This window comes from Lepus europaeus, chromosome 11 (assembly GCF_033115175.1).
Source record: "Lepus europaeus isolate LE1 chromosome 11, mLepTim1.pri, whole genome shotgun sequence".
NCBI classification, from domain to species: Eukaryota; Metazoa; Chordata; class Mammalia; order Lagomorpha; family Leporidae; genus Lepus; species Lepus europaeus.
The window spans coordinates 73,024,373-73,045,046 of record NC_084837.1 but is presented as its reverse complement, the minus strand read 5'-3'; the positions used below and the strand labels follow the sequence as shown (position 1 = coordinate 73,045,046).

The 20,674-nt window shown below is 47.2% G+C and overlaps 1 protein-coding gene across 4 annotated transcripts in view; it reads left to right on the top strand.

Moving 5' to 3' along the window:
- Positions 1-10,114, top strand: part of DMXL2 (Dmx like 2) — a 162,828-nt gene extending 152,714 nt beyond the window's left edge. For all 4 annotated transcript variants that reach the window (XM_062205915.1, XM_062205914.1, XM_062205913.1 and 1 more), the window contains 10 exons: positions 490-576; positions 659-780; positions 2,241-2,379; positions 2,932-2,992; positions 3,109-3,236; positions 3,665-3,742; positions 4,862-4,953; positions 5,590-5,642; positions 7,867-8,084; positions 8,723-10,114. In XM_062205915.1, coding sequence (XP_062061899.1) covers positions 490-576; positions 659-780; positions 2,241-2,379; positions 2,932-2,992; positions 3,109-3,236; positions 3,665-3,742; positions 4,862-4,953; positions 5,590-5,642; positions 7,867-8,084; positions 8,723-8,932 — 1,188 coding nt within the window. In that variant the 3' untranslated portion in view covers positions 8,933-10,114. The remainder of the gene's footprint in view (positions 1-489; positions 577-658; positions 781-2,240; positions 2,380-2,931; positions 2,993-3,108; positions 3,237-3,664; positions 3,743-4,861; positions 4,954-5,589; positions 5,643-7,866; positions 8,085-8,722) is intronic.
- Positions 10,115-20,674: the final 10,560 nt, after the last annotated feature.

Sequence of the window (20,674 nt, the reverse complement as noted above, 5' to 3'; positions counted from 1 at the left end):
ACTCTCTCTTCCTTCCTGCCACCTCGGAGGCCAAGCCAGTGCACCCTCCTCTCCATCTCCTGCCTTTGAACTGTCCTGTCCGGCTTCTCACTCCTACGCCTTCATCCCATTTGAAGTGCCTCCTCTCGTAGGTGACTCCTTTATCTCTCTGTGTCTTCTTCCTCCATTCTCTGCCTCTTACTATATGTACATTCTTACTGCAGACTGTTCATATACTTTCGGAAAACTAAAAGATAAATTGCTGTTATAAACTACTCTTGAAAACATGCTAGCCATCCTTTGTGTTTCACAATGAAAATCTTTATAATGGGGGTGATTACAGGCTGTCAGAGAATTTAAACTAATTTTCAACACACCAAATTATTCCCTTTTTTTTTTTTTTGCTACTGCTGCTACGTTTTCTTCTTACCCTCCTTCTACATTTTTGGAATGTGTATATCTCTGCATAGAGCTGTGCTGCAGCAGCTTGAGCGGACAAATGTTTTGTAGGTTGAAGCTGACCTGGGCTATCCGGGAGGGAAAGCGAAGGTCATTCATAAGGAGTCGGACATGATAATGGCATTTGCTGTTAACAAGGTAAAAGCTTTATAGAAACATTATGAAGAACATTCTTTTTAGTGAAATTGCTTAAGACATTGACTCCACCTCTGGGTTACAGGCAAACAGTAATGAAATTGTTTTGGCTTCAACACATGATGTTCAAGAACTTGATGTTACTTCTCTGCTGGCCTGTCAGTCATATATATGGATTGGAGAAGAATATGACAGAGAATCCAAAAGGTGTGTCTCACAGTCAGTTTTTAAATGTCGTTCTCGTAAAGAATTTCCTACTAAACCGTTATGTACATGATTTGAATTATTTTGAAGAATACATATTTCTCTCTCTTCAGTTGGGTAAGAGGTAAACATCATCAGTTTATTTGCCAATAAAAGGCTTTACCTACAGTAATGAATAAATTAAGCGTGCTTCTCTCCTTAAACTGTTCATAATGTTAGAATTATCTCTGACACTGAATCTATGTTAACAACTGCCACTTTGACATTTAACCTCCCAAAATGTCAGGAATTACACAATCTTCAGGAAATTCAGGTGATCTGGATAAGTAAAGCCAAAAACAAATATATTAATTAGACAATTGATGAGTCACATTTCCCGAGTGATCTTGCCATATTTCTTTGTGACCAGGCATGCATGAACTTTTTTTCTAGATAAAAATGTAGACAGCTTCACTTTTCATTTACGTTATGGACACTGCACCAAGAACGTTTTGTGACACTTTTTCATTTGGGAGTTTCTCCTCCACATCTGTCCCCCTTTCTTTCTTTCTTTTTTTTTTCTTTCTTCTTTTTTTTGACAGGCAGAGGTAGAGACAGAAAGGTCTTCTGTTGGTTCACCCCCAAATGGCCGCCACGGCCGGTGCGCTCTGGCTGGCGCACTGCACCGATCCGGTGGCAGAAGCCAGGTGCTTCCTCCTGGTCTCCCATGCGGGTGCAGGGCCCAAGCACTTGGGCCATCCTCCACTGCACTCCCGGGCCATAGCAGAGAGCTGGACTGGAAGAGGAGCATCAGGGACAGAATCCGGCGCCCCGACCGGGACTAGAACCCGGGGTGCCGGCGCCGCAGGTGGAGGATTAGCCAAGTGAGCCGCGGTGCCAGCCTGTCCGCCTTTATTTCTGCAGACTCTAGACATATGGTTCGGCTAGGAAGGGTGCACTGACAGCCTCTCCCCTTGTGAGGCCGGGTTCTGCCTTTTGTTAGTAACTAGGCTTCTGTATCCCCCTTCAGAGTAGATATGATCATGTCATATCAAATGGTCCATCATAAACATTACTTTTACATTTTTATGTGATTAATTAATTAGTACCTTAGTCTAAGAAATCTTTATAGAGCCTCACTTTCTTCTGTAAAGTGTATTAATTTGATACATGACACATCAGTACTTGAAGACAACCTATATTTTTCTACATATGATGAAAAGAATATCTGTTAAATACTTAAAATAATTTTTTGTTCAACTTGTGCAGCAGTAAAGTTCCCCCAAAAACATTAGACTATTTTATTGAGAGGACAAAGTTAACCAGTAAAACTGAATGTGATTGAGACTTGTGCCTACACTTTTCTCATGGACACTTGCTCAGTTTGTCAAGTCCCTGTTATGAGAAGCCCTGCAGCTCTTTGGCTGGAATTTGTGTTCAGAGAACATGGAATGCCCCTGGTAACGCATGCATGTTTTTTACAGCTCAGATGACATTGATTATCGGGGTTCTACTACAACTCTCTATCAGCCCAGCACAACCCCCCATCCGGCAAGCCAGGTGCACCCACCTTCTTCTCTTCCCTGGCTGGGCAGTGGACAGACCAGCACTGGAGCGAGTGTGGTATGTTGCTGACTCAGCGATGTTTGTGCATGAGAAACACATGGAAGTTCCTTGGACGTAGGAATGACCCTTTTAAAGAACGGAGGCTGTGGCCCATAGGTGGCAGCTTTGGTTTTTCCTAACAACCCTAGCAAGTGGGTGCCGTTCCCGCCCCCCGTTAGCATTTTGTGGATGAGCACAGTCTGCGAGGAATCTGTGGATTCTGCAGCTTTTCAAGGGGTCAGTCCTGTTCTCACTGGTCACCATGGTTAGAGTTCTGTTTTCATGTTCTGCTTGCGAGAATCGAGAATCGGAGAGGCCCCGGGTTGTCCTGGAGGAGCGATCCTTTGTCGTTTGCTCTAGCTATGTTGTACCTCTCAGTCCACAGATGCTAGGGCTACACGAGGAAAATAACTGTTCTTCCTCAGCCTGCTCAGACGCGTGTTCTATGCTAAGTGGCTTAGGACATTGTACCAGGATTTATCTCAGAAATAAGTTATAGGAGAATAAAGACTGTAGTTAGAGTTGTTCTGACACTGTCAAAATGAATTTTTTTAAATTCCCTTTTTGAAGCTTATGAAAAGGAATCTACATAATGTTAAGAGAATGACCTCACACCCAGTTCATCAATATTGTGAGTATGTTATTAGTGACTGAAGCCGTCCGCGTGTCCTCTGTCCTGTGGAGGGGATTTAGTGACGATGGCAGGACTCTGACTCTGCAGCTCCTCCTCGGCCCCTTGTGTTTCAGACCTCACCGGAGCCCAGGACGGCAGCGTGCGCATGTTTGAGTGGACGCGACCTCAGCAGCTCGTCTGCTTCCGCCAGGCTGGCAACGCCAGAGTCACCAGGTTATATTTTAATTCACAAGGCAACAAGGTTAGTCCTTGAGAGTTGGCCAAAACTCCTTGTGGTTATTCAGCAGTAAAAGTTAATAAAATGACATCTAATAAATAAAAATCCAGTGACGCTGAGTGTAAATAGAACAAACAGGTGGAGTTTGTTTATGGATCAATTAAACAAACAAGCAAAAACTCCTCCTGTCCAGTTGGGTGATGCCTGTAAGCACTGTCAGGTACGCGAGTGACACCTTCTAGTTTCTTACTGAATTCCGTTACTGAGGCGAATATAGAAAAGCAGTTAAAAGCTGATAGGATTTTCAGTATTTGCACCCTGCTGGGAACCACAGCAACACGGGCAGAGCGCTAGGCAGGATGCTGGCTCTGTGGCTCTGAGGGGATCTGCTTTCCTGGTGTTTTCACCTTTGGCCTGGGAGGTTGGGTTTCATGTTTACGCCTTTTTTACAGTGTGGAGTGGCAGATGGAGAGGGTTTTCTCAGTATCTGGCAAGTTAACCAAACTGCATCCAACCCTAAACCTTACATGGTAAGTGACTCTGGGGGTGGTCCTGTCGGAGAGGGGACAGGGCTGTCCAGCAGTCTCACCTGGCAGTAGTGCCCATCCTTACCCCAGTGTTTGACTGAAATTCCCTAAAGGAAAAACAATCTTGCTCTTTACCTTGAGGATCTACCATTTTATCTGAAAATTTTTAGAGTCTTTTTTAGACGTCTCTCTTTGGAAAACTCTGAACTGGTAATGACAGAAGTTTGTAGAGTCTGACCATCCATCCCAGTTTCTTCCACAATTCTGCTTACCATACTATAACTGATCCCACTGGGCCACTTCACCCATTTCCCCAAGTCACAGTAAAACACCTCCTGCAGAGGACAAGTATGTGCTGGTGGCTGTGACCTGGAGCGGAGAGAGACAGAGGGTCCAGACAGAGCACTCAAAAGCTTGAGTACACACAGGTTCTTAATTAAGTTAGTATAGACTGTACTGTAGTGACTTCACAGAAATGGAAATGATGTTGAATCTATTCTTTTACCTTCAGTCATAACTATGCCATTATCATTCTAGACAGAAAAAAATGTCCGTTTTAAAATTCTCTGACATCCTCCGTTTGGGCCCTCAGCTCCAAATTCCCATCCATCACCTGAGCCCCCAAGTAAGCTCAGTGAGTGGTTTCTCCCATCGTTCGAACATCCACTTCTGATAGCCCTGGAGCTGGGACACAACACGGATGTTTGCATATAGTTACAGGGATGATGCGACTTAAGACCCTCACACCGTAGCCTAAGACTGGGCATGGAAGAACATTCCATATTGCATTGTATTAGCTAAAGTTGATTAAAGGTACTGGAAATTGTTTGTACTATAATTGATTGGGTTTTAATGTAATAGGCTCATTTAGATAAGCTCATGTACTTTGTGGTCTTATATAATTGAAAAACAAACTCTTTAATTCGATGGTTTTACCAACTCCAGTTTTAAGAAATTACTAGGATATTAGCGAAATATGCAAATGAGTTAATTCTTACTATCACTTATTCTTTACAGTTCATAGCTCCTACAGATAGTATGTTACTATCAGAGCTGCATGTTTGTAAAATGCTGCATTTTGTGGGATGCTTAGATAATACCTGATGATTTTGTTTTCCATAGAGTTGGCAGTGCCACAGTAAAGCCACAAGTGACTTTGCATTTATTACCTCTTCAAGTCTGGTCGCCACATCTGGACAGTCCAATGACAATAGGTAGGTTGACAGGAACAAAACAAGAAATAGGAAGATGTTAGGCAAAAAGGTATTCTTGCAGTAAGCATGGATATATTTTTGTGTTTTTTTCTACTCTAGGAATAAAAATACTTCCTTACAAAATTCTTAGTTTTCTTTACCAAAAGGAGAAAAACAAAAATCACTCCTCATGTAGTATGTCAGTAAGCATGGTAGTTTTTATGTTAAAAGCTATGCAGTCTTTTTCTCCTTTTTCATTGTGTTTAGTACTTTCAGGTTCTTTGGGCACTAACAAGCATTTGACACTGATCATGTTCTCCACATGTTCTTTGACCTCACCAGCTCATAAATAGCGTCTCCTTTCCCTGTGCTGTCTGCCCCCTGGGGTAGAGCAGCAGCCCTTGCACTGGGGAAGGCTCAGTGCAGGTCCCTGGAGTGGGTAGCGGGATGGGGGAAGTGGCAGTGAGTGAAACAGTCAGCTCTTAGGAGGGAAAGACCCCCGGCTCCTACTCCTTCCTGCTCCGTAAGTGTGAGTGAACAAAATAGATTGAATAAGCAAAAATACTTGAAGATAAACTTTGCCTCTAGTGATAACTTAGAACAATTGCTTATGTATTTGTTACATGCCCTTTTTTATTTCTGTGCTTTCTTTCATAGAAACGTCTGCCTGTGGGACACATTAATATCACCTGGAAACAGCCTCATTCATGGTAAGTTAAGGTCTGCGGTTCTTAATAGACTACCAAAGAATGCTTTCCTGGTTTTATTTTAGTGAGTGCATCTCCTGAGTGTGCACTCATAGGTTAAAAACAGAGGCTTAGAAGGTTTGGCTGCCTTGCTGAGGTGCACGTCTGTGGGCACAGAAGTCCAGGTAGCTTAGGAAATCTGGCGCAGAGTTTTGCCACCTCCAAAGCCATGAAGGACAGTTGCCAAGGACTTGTTGAGCTTGGTAGCAGTGAGATCATATTTTTAAAACTTAACCATCAAACAAAACTTTCTAAGAGCTAGAGATATAAATAGTTCTATTTAAATATTATTCCTTTTGTTAGGGACACTAATTTGGCAAGTACTATCTTCCATATAAAGATCTCTTCCATATAAAGATGTACCCCAAGTGCTCCATTCATTTGGGTTAAATGGAAATCTAACAGAAACATTTCCTACTCTGAATTTGCTGAAGTGCATTTTCAAAGATGTTTTTCTTAAAAAATGTAGCGGAGCAGTGCTGTTTTTCATTTACAACTGAAGATGTTCATGCAACTGTAGTTGAACATTACCTGCCTAGGAGTCGTTTTTAAATTTTATTTTTCCTTTGAGAGGCAGAGAAGACTGAGCTCCCACCCACTGGTTTACTCCCCGATGGCCACAGAGGCTGAGCTGAGCCAAACCTGAGCTGAGTTTGGGTCTCCCACCTCGGCAGGGATTCCACTAGCGCCATCGCCACTGCCTCTCAGGATACACACGGGCAGGTGGCAGCAAACTGGAACCTGCTGCAGAGCCAGGCCCCAATCCAGGCCCTTTGATATGGGAGGCAGTGTCTCAGCCAGAGATCAATGCCTGCCTAAGAGAATTTTGGCTATGTTTTAGGTATGGGGCAGCACTACGCAGGGGCAAATATCTGTCATGAATGGGTAATAATGGAGTGACCACACCATCAAGAAGCCTGGCCTCAGGGCCAGCTGGCACCCGCAGTGCTGGCATCCCATACGGTGCCGGTTCTTGTCCCGTCTGCTCCACTTGTGATCCAGCTCCCTGGCAAGGGCCTCAGAAAGCAGTGACAAATGGCCCGCGTGCGTGAGCCTGCCCCACATGCGAGACTGGGGAGAGGCTCCTGGCTTCAGCCTGCCTCAGCCCTGGCTATTGTGGCCACTTGGGGAGTGACCCAGCGGATGGAAAATCTCTGTCTCTCTGTCCTTCTTTCAAATAAGTAAATAAGGGGCCAGTGCTGTGGCGTAACGAGTAAAGCCACTGCCTTTAGTGCTGAATCCCATATGGGTGCTGATTCTAGTCCCGGCTGCTCCACTTCGGATCCAGCTCTCTGCTATGGCGTGGGAAAGCAGTAGAAGATGGTCCAAGCCCTTGGGCCCTTGTACCCATGTGGGAGACCCGGAAGATGCTCCTGGCTCCTGGCTTCGGATAGGTGCAGGTCCAGCCGTTGCAGCCAACTGGGGAGTGAACCAGCAAATTGAAAGAATTAGAGGGGCAGAGAGAGGTTTTTCTAACAAGTAGATAAGTCTTTAAAAAGCCCTCCTCATATTTGCTTCTACATACTTATGTGGCAGCATAACTTGGGACTTGAGGTTTAAATTTCCTTTTTCTGTGTGTTTGTTTCTTACTGAGATTATGGATAGTTGTTTTTCCTGATGTTGCTTGGAATTTTTGTTTAGTCAATATGATTACATAAATTCAGCCATTTAAAATATGAGGGAGCTTCAAATGGAATTCAACTTTTTGTACTGAAACAAACTAAGCAAGATTGCAAGTTTTTTCATAATATGCATTTTCCATTAACTTCTTAAATTTTTTCAACATTATTAAAGAGGCAGAGAGCCTACATCTTCTGGTCCCTGCTCTCGTGCCTGCCAAAGCTGGGAGCCAGAACTCTATCCGGATCTTCCATGTAGGTGGAGGAACCCAGTTATTTGAGCCATCACTCTTGGTCTGCCTTAGCCAGAAGCTGGAGCCAGGCATTCTGGGCACTGCTGGAAGATGCAGGCCTCTTAACCATCATCTTAACCATGTGCCTCGTGCCCACTGCCCTTTGTGAACTTGCTGGAGACCACTCTAATGCATGGATTTCAAGGGTTTTTTTTGGCACCAAAATAAACTTACCTTTTAATTCCACTTTCCATGAATTTTTGATGTCCTCTCATAAATGTACCTTCGAATGACAAGTGCCTCTGTGACATCGGTATTGGTTGTCTTCCTGTGCAGGGTTCACGTGCCATGATCACGGTGCCACGGTCCTGCAGTATGCGCCCAAACAGCAGCTGCTCATCTCCGGAGGCAGGAAAGGCTACGTCTGTGTCTTCGACATCAGGCAGAGGCAGCTCCTTCACACATTCCAGGCTCACGACTCAGCCATTAAAGCTCTGGCCCTGGATCCCTGTGAGGAATTTTTCACCACAGGCTCAGCCGAAGGCAACATAAAGGTGAGTCAGTCGGGGCCAGGGGTTGGAAGGTACCCAGTAGTGGCACACTCTGCTGCCGACGCGAGTCACTGCACCGTCCACGGTGGAGGCAGGCACTGAAGCGCTGGGCAGACGCTGGCGGCTCTTTCTCAACAGTGGCAGGGCGGGGGGGCTGGAAGACCAGATCACCCAGCTGCCTGACCACTCTCGTCGGTAGAGAGCTTTAGAGAACTCTGGTAGGAGCCAAGGACCTGAGCTTCCTTACCACAGGGTTTTTTTGCGAGCACTAGCCTGGCTCTTCAGAACCATCCTTAGGGGCCCTCAGTGTTGGCCCTTGGGCGGTTGAGGTGAGGTTTCCAGTGATCGAGGACCCTGCACCTGGCAGAGGGGTAGAAGCACGAAGCCTGCTAACCTGAGTGCTGGAGTCGGAGATGGGCTGTGCCGGCCGGCCATCACGCGGCAGGGTGCTGGAGGCGGTGGAGGGAAGCTTGAGGCAAGGGCGAGCAAAATGCAAGGACAGTGACGTGTGGGAGTGGCACTGCGCTGGGCTGCCAGGGGGAGGCGCTCTGCGGAAAGAGGGGGCTGTGAAACCTGGGCCACAGAAGTGAGGATCATGTTTTCACTGTTGGTGTTTCTTTACTTACAATTCTTCCAACTAGGTGTGGAGACTCACAGGCCATGGGCTGGTTCATTCGTTTAAGAACGAGCACGCGAAGCAGTCCATATTCAGAAACATCGGGGCCGGCGTCATGCAAATTGACATCGGCCAGGGCGGCCGCGTCTTCTCCTGTGGCGCCGACGGCACGCTGAAAACCAGGGTTTTGCCCAGTGCTTTTAACATCCCTCCTAGAATTCTGGACATCCTATAGACTGAAAGAGAGTGCACCTTTATTTTTATATCTGTTTCAACTGCAGTACTTCGTAGGCATTTCTGCTTTCGGGGCAGTTAGCACACTGGAAGCCTGACCGAGAGTCTGTAGAACTTGAGTCAGACCCCGCTGGGTGTTGCACTGAGCACTGCCTACACGGGTCTGCAGAGGGACTGTGCATGCTCCTTGTGAGAGTGCTGACACACTTCAGAACCCATCCAACCTTGTATCCCATGAAGGGTAGCTCTTCTTTGCAACGTCTAGTAAACCTGACTCAGAAAACATTGCAAGGTAGCCAATGAGCGAGTTCAAACAATGAGAAGAACCTTTATAAGGATGTTGCTGGTTCAGGTGTTTCTCCCCGTTCTTACCACCGACTGAAGCATGCCCGTGGCCCCTGGGCTGGGTGAAGGCTTGTCCTGAGGCATTAGAAACCCAGACCTCAGAGCCGCTCCCTCAGCCTGGAGCAGGGCGCCGAGACCTGGCCTCTGCTCCAAGGCCATTGTCCTTGTTTCCTGCTGACTATTTTTCCTGTTAGTGTTTCTACTGAGCTAGTACTGTAACCTGCAAATGAGTGCAAATTTAAATGCAATGTTTTCCTCACAATTTGCATATTCACATTTTTTTGGACTGCTAGTTTTTCTATTTAAATATTTGCCTTCATGTTAGGAATGTAATATGTGAACATGACATATTTGTAGTTAACTGAAACATACCTTCTTAGTCCAGTTTAGTACTTTTTCTTTTCATGCATTCAGGGTTAAACATCCATGTTTAAGGCTATGTTGAAACCACACCAATAGAGCATTTCATATCAATTAAAAATGAATGTTAGGCTTTTTGTGGCCAGTTAATAGTTGATGAGATTGGTGATATTATTTATTGCCACAGCCTATTGTATAAGCTATGCAGAGTTAAATATTATTTGCTTGTAAAATATTAGCCAATGTTGTCATATTTTGATGTATTTCCTTGGTTATGACCAAAAATATGTTCTTGAGATATTGAAACTAATGTCTCTGTGTTAAATGTTTACCAGCAAATTGTCTCATCATGTTAATGAGAATGTTTAATGCCTGGCCGGTACATAGTAAAATATTATGGCATAAAAGCACCTTTCTCTGAAGGCAGTGTGATGTTCAGGCTGTGAAACACATATGTCAAAGAAAAATAAACGTTTGTTCAGAGTTTTACCTTGCTTTGGGCTGTTTAAATACACTCGCTGACACTCGCTGACACTGGATGTAATGGTGGAGATGATTTTCATTTGATAAAATCTTGTTTATTAATTTTTCATTACTATGGTGAAACACCTGAGGCAGCTCCCTTCATAAAGAAAAGGGGTTTATTGTGGGTCACAGTTCTGGACGCTCACAGTCAGGATCAGGTGGCCCCATTTTTTTTTTCTTTTTGACAGGCAGAGTGGACAGTGAGAGAGAGAGACAGAGAGAAAGGTCTTCCTTTGCCGTTGGTTCACCCTCCAATGGCCGCTATGGCCGGCGCACCACGCTGATCCGAAGCCAGGAGCCAGGTGCTTCTCCTGGTCTCCCATGCGGGTGCAGGGCCCAAGGACTTGGGCCATCTTCTACTGCACTCCCGGGCCACAGCAGAGAGATGGACAGAATCCGGTGCCCCAACCGGGACTAGAACCCGGTGTTTCGGCACTGCAGGTGGAGGATTAGCCTATTGGGCGCCGGCCCAGGTGGCCCCATTGCTTCAGCCTCTGCTCATGGCCGTCTCTCAGGCAGAGTCAAGGCAAGGTGGCATGGCATGGGGCATCACATGGTGAGAGCGAGCACGTGGCTATTTGTGGAAACTGAAATTAAGTTTCTTTTGGTACAAAAATAATATGAAATCCATATGCAAGGAGTCTTCAAAAAATTCATGAAAAAACACATAATTTGAAAAACTGTGCATGGATTTTTGAACTCTGTACGCAAACAATGTTTTAATCCCATTTGCTATGATTTTTCAAGTGCCCGCCTGTGTCCACATGGCCTCTTCATTAAGCCACAGGGTTTAATCACAGAGGCTCCACCCCCGCAGCCTAGCCCAATGTGCTCACTTCCCGAAGGTCCACTTCTGAACACAAGTGAATGAAGTTTTCATTTTCTCTGTGCTGTTAACACAGGACTTTGGGGATTAAATGGCATGAGTTTGGGGGCCAAATCATAGTCAAACCATAGTAAACTGAGGATATTTAAGCTATTTGGACATTATTCAGAAATATTTACTGAGGGGCAGGCAGTTGGTAAAGTGGTTACAATACCACTTGGAACACCCACGTGCCATACTGAAGTGTCTGGTTTCCAATCCCAGTTACAATTCTGATTCCAGCTTCCTGTCAGTGCACACCCTGGAAGGCAGCAGGTGATGGCTCAAGTACTTGGGTCCTCACCATCCACCTGGGAGACAGAGAGGCCTTTGACCCACTGGTTCATTCCCCAAAGGGCTGCAACAGCTGGAGCTGGGCGGGTCCAGAGCAAGGAGCCAGGAGCTTCTTCCTGATCTCCCACATAGGTGCAGGGGCCCAAACACGCAGGGCTATCTTCTGCTGCTCTCCCAGGCACATTAGCAGGGAGCTGGATCAGAAGTGGAGCAGCCAGAATGTGAGTCAGTGGCATGAGGTGCTGGTGCTGCAGGTGGTGGCTTTACCTGCTATGCCACAGTGACAGCCCCATAAATAATTTTGTAAAAAAGAAACATTGACTCAGCACTTCATGTCCTAAATGTTCAGTACAGGAAAGGGGACTCCATGGTGAGAGATGGCACAGCATGCTCAGGTTTAGTTGGGTAGGAGCCTCGGTGCACCTTCTTCAGATAGACTTCATGTCCAGTAGATGGAGTGCTGGTTTTGCTGCTGACCCGGGAGCAGGGGCTGAGCTGAGAACAAAGCTGCTCTCTAGTGGGGAGGGAAGAGGAGGAGCAAAGACGTCTGATTGCACAGAAACTCATGACAAAAGGGGCAAACAGACACGCATTTAACACACTATATGGTAAACCATCTTGTATATGTGGCATTTTCGCCGTTGTGCGTCAACGCTTCAGAAAGTTCATGGAAGATGGAATTGACAGTCTGGGGGGCAGAGCAAGGTGGTGGTTGTGTAACACGCTCCAGTCATCGTCTTCCCTCCGAGACAGCAAGTGGAAAGCCTCCCATGCACCATGTCACCTTCGGAAGAGCGACAGAGGCCAGGTGAGGCCATAGAGCTGGGTTTTAGCATAATAAGAAAAGACCATTGAAGAAAGCAGGAAGCGAAGAGTTTCTCGAATCCAACCTCCTCCAGTTCCAGGTAGCACAGTGTTGAGGGAGATGCCTCACCGCCTGTGGAGGAAGGGAGAGAGAATTAAGTCCAGACCTTGGATATGGAACCCAGTACCAGGCCTCCCATAGCCAGACCCAGTGGGTGAAAGTCAGGGCTAGACCAGGTCCCAGAGCAGCTGCCCACAGCCCAGTACCTTCCGCCTGAGCCTTTGTTCCTCTTGAGCTCTGTGGCCAGGTGGCGGCCTCCACCACTCCTTGCCCAGCAGAAGTGGATCGATGTCTCCAGTTGCTGGGGAGTCTGGCAGGAAAGTGAGTTGAAGACTGCCTTGGGGCTGGCGTTGTGGTACAGTGGTTCCAATCCAGTTCCTTGCTAGCGGGATGGCAGCAGAGGATGGCCCAAGTCCTTAGGCCCATGCCACCCACGTGGGAGACCAGGAAGAAGTTCCTGGCTTCTGGCTTCAGCTCAGGGGATAGAAGACCTCTCTGTGGCTGTGGCTTTCAAATAAAATTTTTAAAAATTTTTCCTTGACACTCAGTGTTGTGTCTCTTGTGAGGCTCCACCCCATATAAAGCTGAAAGGTCTCTATCCTCAGGCCAGTGGTCCAGTGTGGAACCTCTTGATGTGCCCTGGCCAGGAAGAGACCCGCACTCAAGTAGGCGCCTTTCAGTCTGTATCCCCACCAGTTTCAAACACATATCCTGAGGTGTGACCCAGCTCAGGACTGGGCAGCCAAGGGACTGTATTCCCGCCCCCCACCCCTACCCCACACACATACCATCCCCCTACCTGGGGCCCACAGCTGGGAGCAGGACTTCAGCTACCAAGAAATACGACACCAAAGTGAGCAAAGAATTGTGTCTTGGAACTCAGTGCCAGGCAGATCATTCGCAGCACCAGCCGGATCTGAACAGCCCCTGCCCCAGTGCTGGGTGGAAACTTAGAACACAGCCAGGGCCAGCGCTGTAGCATTGCGGGCAAAACCACCTGCAGTGCTGGCATCCCATATAGGCGCTGGTTTGAGTCCCAGCTGTTCCTCTTCCGATCCAGCTCTCTGCTATGACCTGGGAAAGCAGTAGAAGATGGCCCAAGTCCTTGGGCCCCTGCACTCATGTAGGAGACCCAGAAGATGCTCCTGGCTCTTGGCTTCGGATTGGTGCAGCTCTGGCCATTGCATCCAACTGGGGAGTGAACCATCGGATGGAAGACCTCTCTCGCAATCTCTCTCTCTGCCTCTCCTTCTCTCTGTGTAACTCTGAGTTTCAAATAAATAAATCTTAAGAAAAAAAAAAAAAAAACCACAGCTAGTGTCACCTGTGGCTGGCTGCAGTGGCCTCAGGCTGTAAGTCTTCCTCAGCAGTGGTCAGCCCAGAGCAATGCTGCACGGGGGTTGTGGGCTGCTGGTTCCAGGGGTGACGTAGCACCACAGACTAGGTGGCCACGAGACTAATTCCACTCCTCCTACAACCCCAGGCAACACAACACAGACAATAATTGTCTGCCTGGGGGAAGAAAAGGTGGGTGGGGGACAGTATGTTGCATGGAAACATGGAAACGGAGCTGGCACCGTGGGTACCTGCATGGTCCCGCCAGACTGCAGGCCAGAGCTGCCATGACCCCAGCATGTCTCTGCCACTCTGGAAAACCTGAGTGGCTCCTGTGGGACTCTGGGCCAGCATTCCCACAACCCAGCCCCTGTGGATCGAGGGGCAGCTCCCCTACAACCCTACCTGTCAGGGACCACGCAGCATGTGGCCTCTTAGTGGGAAACTACTGAGGCAGGGCCGGAGAGTACTGATAACGCAACCTTGTGTGACCTTGTGCCTTAAGACTGTAATGTTTTCCCTACTTGCACTTGTGACCTTTTCCCTACTTGCACAAGCATTGCAGCTACAAGATAAGCTCCCCCTCCTTCCCCCGCCCGATGTCCTGCCCTCCTAAACGCCCCTCCTTCCCCTGCCCGACACCCTGCCTTTATGATATATAAGTGTGTGGTTGAAAAATAAAAATGGCAGCTTGATCAGGACCCTTGTCTTGCTGCCATCTTTGTGTCTCCTGTCCCTTCATTTCTCCTTCTTAGGTGCTCGGCTCCTAGTTGATGTCCCGCGGGACGGGACAACTGGCACCCAACGTGGGGCTCGAGTGCGGCCCTTGGGGTTCGAGTGCCTATAAGATTGGAGGCTAACGCTGCCTTCCAGGAGGAAAACTTGGATCCAAGTGATTGTGCGACCGGCTCGGAACTGCCCACCCGAGATCATTAGCATTGGTCAACGCTGCGGAGTGAAGACGGTTCAAGGTAAGTGACGGCCATGGGACAGGCATTATCTTCACGGGAAATGTTCATTTCGGGTCTCAGGGAGGCCCTCAAGACACGAGAAGTTCAGGTTAAAAATAAGGATCTAAAGGCATTTTTGAGTATGTAGAAAATTTGTGTCCCTGGTTCCCCAAGGAAGGAACAATTGACGAGGTCAAGTGGGAAAGAGTTGGAAGTTGTTTAAAGGATTTTCATGAAACCTTTGGCCCCGCAAAGGTGCCTATTACGGTTTTTTCATATTGGAACCTGATTAATGACATTCTAAAAACCCGTCACCTGGATAAGACTATTGATGCCCTAGGAAGGGATGGTGAGGAGACGCTACAGCAATCCTCCCAACCCGCATCTAAACGCCCATCCGTCATTCTGGATATACCCTCCACTGATGATGACCCCCAAGATGAAATTAAAGAGCCCATTTTGGCCTCTACCAATGAAACGAGTCCAGTATATCCTGCCACCCGGGGCAAACTAGATTCAGACGAGGAAGCTGCCCCAGGGGAAGAGGCCATGTGCTACCATAATTCCGATTGGCCCCCAAGTGTTAAAAATCCCCCGCCGTACAATACTCACCCTCACCCTCCCATTTGTGCCCCGGCTCTCTATGACCTTAACCCTCCCGCGCCTGACTTGTCGGCCTTGCGACAGTCACTTCAACACAGACGAGAGCACATCCAGCTCCTTAAGGAAATAAAATCCCTCGACGAGGAGCTCCGCCACCTTGCCTTAGAGCAGCCCCTTACAAAACCTGAACAAGGGGAAGTCAGGTCCAAAGCCCAACCCCTTCTAGCTTTCCCTGTAACCAGGAGGCAAGCCGGAGGTCGCTTTGAGCCTGCCGCTGATGGGGAAAATGCGGCTGAGGAAAAGTCGCCCCACCACTCTGGGGAAGACAGTGAGGAACCTGGGTCGGAGGATGAAGACCAGGACCCCAATCAAGGACCTGGTAATGGGCAACTGCCACCCTATAAAAAACTTAGTCTCAGATTTATTGAAAAACTTAAAACTGCTTGCACCCGATATGGTCCCACTGCCCCGTACACTCAGGCCTTACTGGAAAGCCAGAGTGCCCGGTGGCTTACACCTAATGATTGGGACTTTCTCGCCAGAGCTGCTCTCAGCGGAGGTGACTATGTCCTATGGAGGGCCGACTATGTTCAAATTTGCAAAGAAATAGCCCAGCGAAATTCTGCTAAAATTTCATCTAAAAATTGGACCCTCAAAAAACTTTTGGGAGATGCCCCATATAATTCCAACAATTCACAAGCCCAATTCCCTGATGGACTTCTGGTGCAGATTAACTCTGCCGGATTAGGGGCTTGGAGAAAACTTCCTCAAAGGGGAGCAGTCACCGCCTCCTTGGCTAAGATCCTACAGGGGCCCAACGAGCCTTATAGTAATTTTGTCTCGCGCCTTAATGTTGCGGCTGAGAGACTAGTTGGCCCAGGAGAAAATGGAAGTGCATTTGTTACGCACCTCGCTTTTGAGAATGCCAACCCAGCTTGTAAAGATATTCTTCGGCCTCATAATCATAAGGGTTGTAGTGGAATGAGAAGGCCATGCCAAGGTGGCCACTGGCAAGCGAGCATCAGTTACTCAGGAATGGCTTTGAAACCCACCTGGCAACGGAGCCTGCCTGGCAACAGGCTGTGATTGGATGGCTTTGGAAACTGCCTGGTAACAGGCTGTGATTGGTTGGGGCATAGACCGCCCCTTGACCAGATTGGCTGGTCTTGGCTATATAAGCTGTTGTACCAACTGTAATAAACGAGTCTGCAGGCTGCTCACCTCAAAGCCTGCTTTCACCCGACTCCCGGGGTCTGTGTGGTGACTCCGTGCCTCTTGCCCCCACCACGCTGCTCCTCTCTTCCTTTGTTTGTTATTTTCGTTCCTGAGGTGGTATTAGCATAATTAGCTGTTTTTTATTATTGAATTCAGGACGGTTTTTTTTTTTTACCTGTTTTTTGTTATTTTTGTTTCTGAGCCAGGATTATAACAGTATAAGATGACATTTCTCAGACTGAGTGGTTTGTTTATATTTTCTTGGTGTGATATATACACTAAACCCCATAACAGGCATAGTAACACTAAAATGTCAGATTACTGGTTAGGGTAAATGATCAGAAATATAACTAGGCCAAAGCTTAGCCCTATTTACCTTTTGTCTCCCCAGGTTAAAAAGTAATTTAACTATGGGCAGCTCTACATCTGTTCTTTTGGAGACTCCCTAAAAGATCAACACTTAATAATTGGGAGACCCAGCCGGCGCCGTGGCTCACTAGGCTAATCCTCCGCCTTGCGGCGCCGGCACACCGGGTTCTAGTCCCGGTCGGGGCACCGATCCTGTCCCGGTTGCCCCTCTTCCAGGCCAGCTCTCTGCTGTGGCCCGGGAGTGCAGTGGAGGATGGCCCAAGTGGTTGGGCCTTGCACCCCATGGGAGACCAGGATAAGCACCTGGCTCCTGCCAACGGATCAGCACAGTGCGCCGGCCGCAGCGCGCTAACGCGGTGGCCATTGGAGGGTGAACCAACGGCAAAAGGAAGACCTTTCTCTCTGTCTCTCTCTCTCACTGTCCACTCTGCCTGTCAAAAAAAAAAATAATAATAATAATTGGGAGACCCTTCAACTAGATCTAATTAATGAATTATAGCTAATACAATATATCCATGTAAAATGCCCAAGAATAATTAAGCTCGTGAAGAGCTGTGTCTGTTCTTATTTTCTCAGGTCCTACAGAGAGACTGTAAAGCAGTATAGCTCTGCATGCGTTCTTATGGAGCTACTTCTAAGGGTACAGTTTAAAATTTGCTATGGGATTGCAAATCCCTTGGGCTAGATGGTAATGGTAACGTCTTAAATTTTAAAGCGATCATATAGGGGGATTAAGTGTTAGAGTGATCATTTCAATAGGATTAAGTGTTTATTACTAATAATAATAAAGTTAAAGAGGAGTAAATGCTCCCACATGGGAAGCAGTCTGTACAGCAGACTCAGAGTGGCAATGGCTTTAAGCAGCACTCAGTGACTTCAAGATCAGCCCTAAAGGATTCTGGTCTGGCTAGAAAGTCCACAAGAGCATTTCAGGCATGGAAAGCCAAGATACTTGTGCAGAAATTCTCTACGTGGAGAACCTCCCTGGGTGCAACCCCAGTGGAAAAAAGTGGTTGTCAAAAGATGTACTTTTCTCTGGAGGGAGGAGAAACCTTCCATTTTGTGTATGGCCTTGTTCAAATAATGATGGAGTTTGTGGAACTCGGAAGGCTTCCATGGCCTGGGCAGCTCATGTCAAGAGCCAAGGGTGATCACTGACATCACACGTAAGAGTGTTAATTGTTAAATTAACAACAGGAGTCACTGTATACTGACTTCCCATGTAGGATCTCTGTTCTCAAAAGAACTATAGTATTAACTTTAATGGCAAAACTTAATCCCAAAGATTTGATTTGCTCTATTGTGTGATATTATGCATTGTATTTTCTAGTTATGTCTCAGTGTCAGACTCCATTGCCTGTGTTTTTAGGTGTTTATTTAAGGTTTAGTAAGTGCCTCAAATGTGAAATCTTGGATACATGTCTCTGTGAAATTCCTATCGCGTATGTTTTAACACAGGGTCAGATATTTAAAGGCAGCCAAGGAGATTTCTAAGAGTGGCAAAGTTCTGTGGACTTTGGGTTCCAAGATTTGGATTCCAGGCTTTTGTGTATAGCTTTAAAGATGCCCTGATACAGTCTCTGTACTGAAAGGGGGAGCTGCAAAAGTTGTTCCAGAGAACTAAAGAGCTTCTAAATAAAAGCTCCACTTTTGGGAATTACTGATGACAGGATTCTATGGAATTTGAATTCCAAGATTTGGATTCCAAACTTTGGTATATAGCTTTTTTTTTTTTTTTTTTGACAGGCAGAGTGGACAGTGAGAGAGAGAGAGACAAAGAGAGAGACAGAGAGATCAGCGCACAGCACTATCCGAAGCCAGGAGCCAGGTGCTTCTCCTGGTCTCCCATGCGGGTGCAGGGCCCAAGCACTTGGGCCATCCTCCACTGCACTCCCGGGCCACAGCAGAGAGCTGGCCTGGAAGAGGGGCAACCGGGACAGAATCTGGCACCCCAACCGGGACTAGAACCCGGTGTGCCGGTGCCACAGGTGGAGGATTAGCCTATTGAGCCGTGGTGCCGGCCTTTTTATATAGCTTTAAAGAGGCCCTGATGCAGACTCTGTACTGAAAAGGGTAGCTACAAGAGTTATGGATTCCAGGATCTGGATTCTAATCCTTGTGTTTGCTTAAAAGCCTCTGAAACAGACACTGTGCTGGACAGGGGAGCTGCAAAGGTGTTCTAAGGAATCAATGATTTTTTTTTTTTTTTTTTTTTTTTTACAGGCAGAGTGCACAGTGAGAGAGAGAGAGACAGAGAGAAAGGTCTTCCTTTTCCGTTGGTTCACCCTCCAATTGCCGCTGTGGCTGGCGCGCTGCGGCCAGCGCACCATGCTGATCCGAAGCCAGGAGCCAGGTGCTTCTTCCTGGTCTCCCATGCGGGTGCAGGGCCCAAGCACTTGGGCCATCCTCCACTGCACTCCCGGGCCACAGCAGAGAGCTGGCCTGGAAAAGGAGCAACCGGGACAGAATCTGGTGTCCCGACCAGGACTAGCTCCTGGGGTGCCGGTACCGCAGGCGGAGGATTAGCCTAGTGAGCTGCGGCGCTGGCCTAAACAGACATTTTTCAAAAGAGAAAATCCAAACGGTCAACAGACACAGGAAAAAATGTTCAGGATCATTACCATAAGGGAAATGCAAATCAAAACCACAATGAGGTTTTACCTTATCTGGGTTAGAATGGCTTTCATACAGAAATCAACCAATAACAAATGCTGGGGAGGATGTGGGGGAAAATGTACCCTAATCCACTGTTGGTGGGAATGCAAACTGATGAAAGCACTATGGAAGACAGTATGGCAATATCTCAAAAATCTGAATATAGCCCTACCATATGACCCAGCCATCCCACTCCTCATAATTTACCCAAGGTAGATGACATCAGGAAATAAGAATTATCTGCACCTCCATGTTTATTGCAGCTCAATCCACAATAGCTAAGACATGAAATCAACCTAAATGCCCATCAATGGAGGATTGGATAAAGAAATTATGAGAAATGTACTCTATGGAATACTACACAGTGGTAAAAAAAATCAAATTTGGTCATTTGTAACAAAATGGAGGAATCTGGAAACCATCATACTTAGTGAAATAAGCCAGTCCCAAAGGGACAACTATCTTATGTTCGCCCTGATCTGTGACAACTAAGAGCACCTAAAAGGAAACCTGTAGAAGTGAAACTGACACTATGAGAAGTAATGACTTGAACAGCCCTGGTCTTGACTGTTGAGGAATAGTTTATTATTTTCTTTTTATACTTAATACCATTGGCCAAATTCTTTACTTAACATAGAATTATTCATAGGTGTATAAATCCAATTGAAAGCAGAAACCCAAGCGCCCAGGTAGGTTATCATCTGCCACCCCTCAGGCACACCAGTAGGAAGCTGGATTGGAAGCATGGAGTAGCCGCGATTTGAACTGGTTAGACATTTCAATATGGGGGCAGGCATCCCAAGTGGTGGTGCATTGATTTAAAAGTCAGAATTGCGGCCGGCGCCGTGGCTTAACAGGCTAATCCTCCACCTTGCGGCGCCGGCACACCGGGTTCTAGTCCCGGTTAGGGTGCCAGATTCTATCCCGGTTGCCCCTCTTCCAGGCCAGCTCTCTGCTATGGCCTGGGAAGGCAGTGGAGGATGGCCCAAGTGCTTGGGCCCTGCACCCGCATGGGAGACCAGGAGAAGCACCTGGCTCCTGGCTTCGGATCAGCGTGATGCGCCGGCCGCAGTGGCCATTGGAGGGTGAACCAACGGCAAAAAGGAAGTCCTTTCTCTCTGTCTCTCTCTCTCTCTCACTATCCACTCTGCCTTTAAAAAAAAAAAAAAGTCAGAATTGCAAAGAAAGAGGGATAGACACACAGAGAGAAACCTGGTTCACACCCAGATGACTGAAATGGCCAGGGCTAAGCCAGGAGCTTCATCTGGGTCTCCTACATGGGTGCAGGGACCCAGGCACTTGGGCTCTCGTCTGTTGCCTTCCCAGGTGCATTAGCTGGGAGCTGGATTGGAAATGGATCAG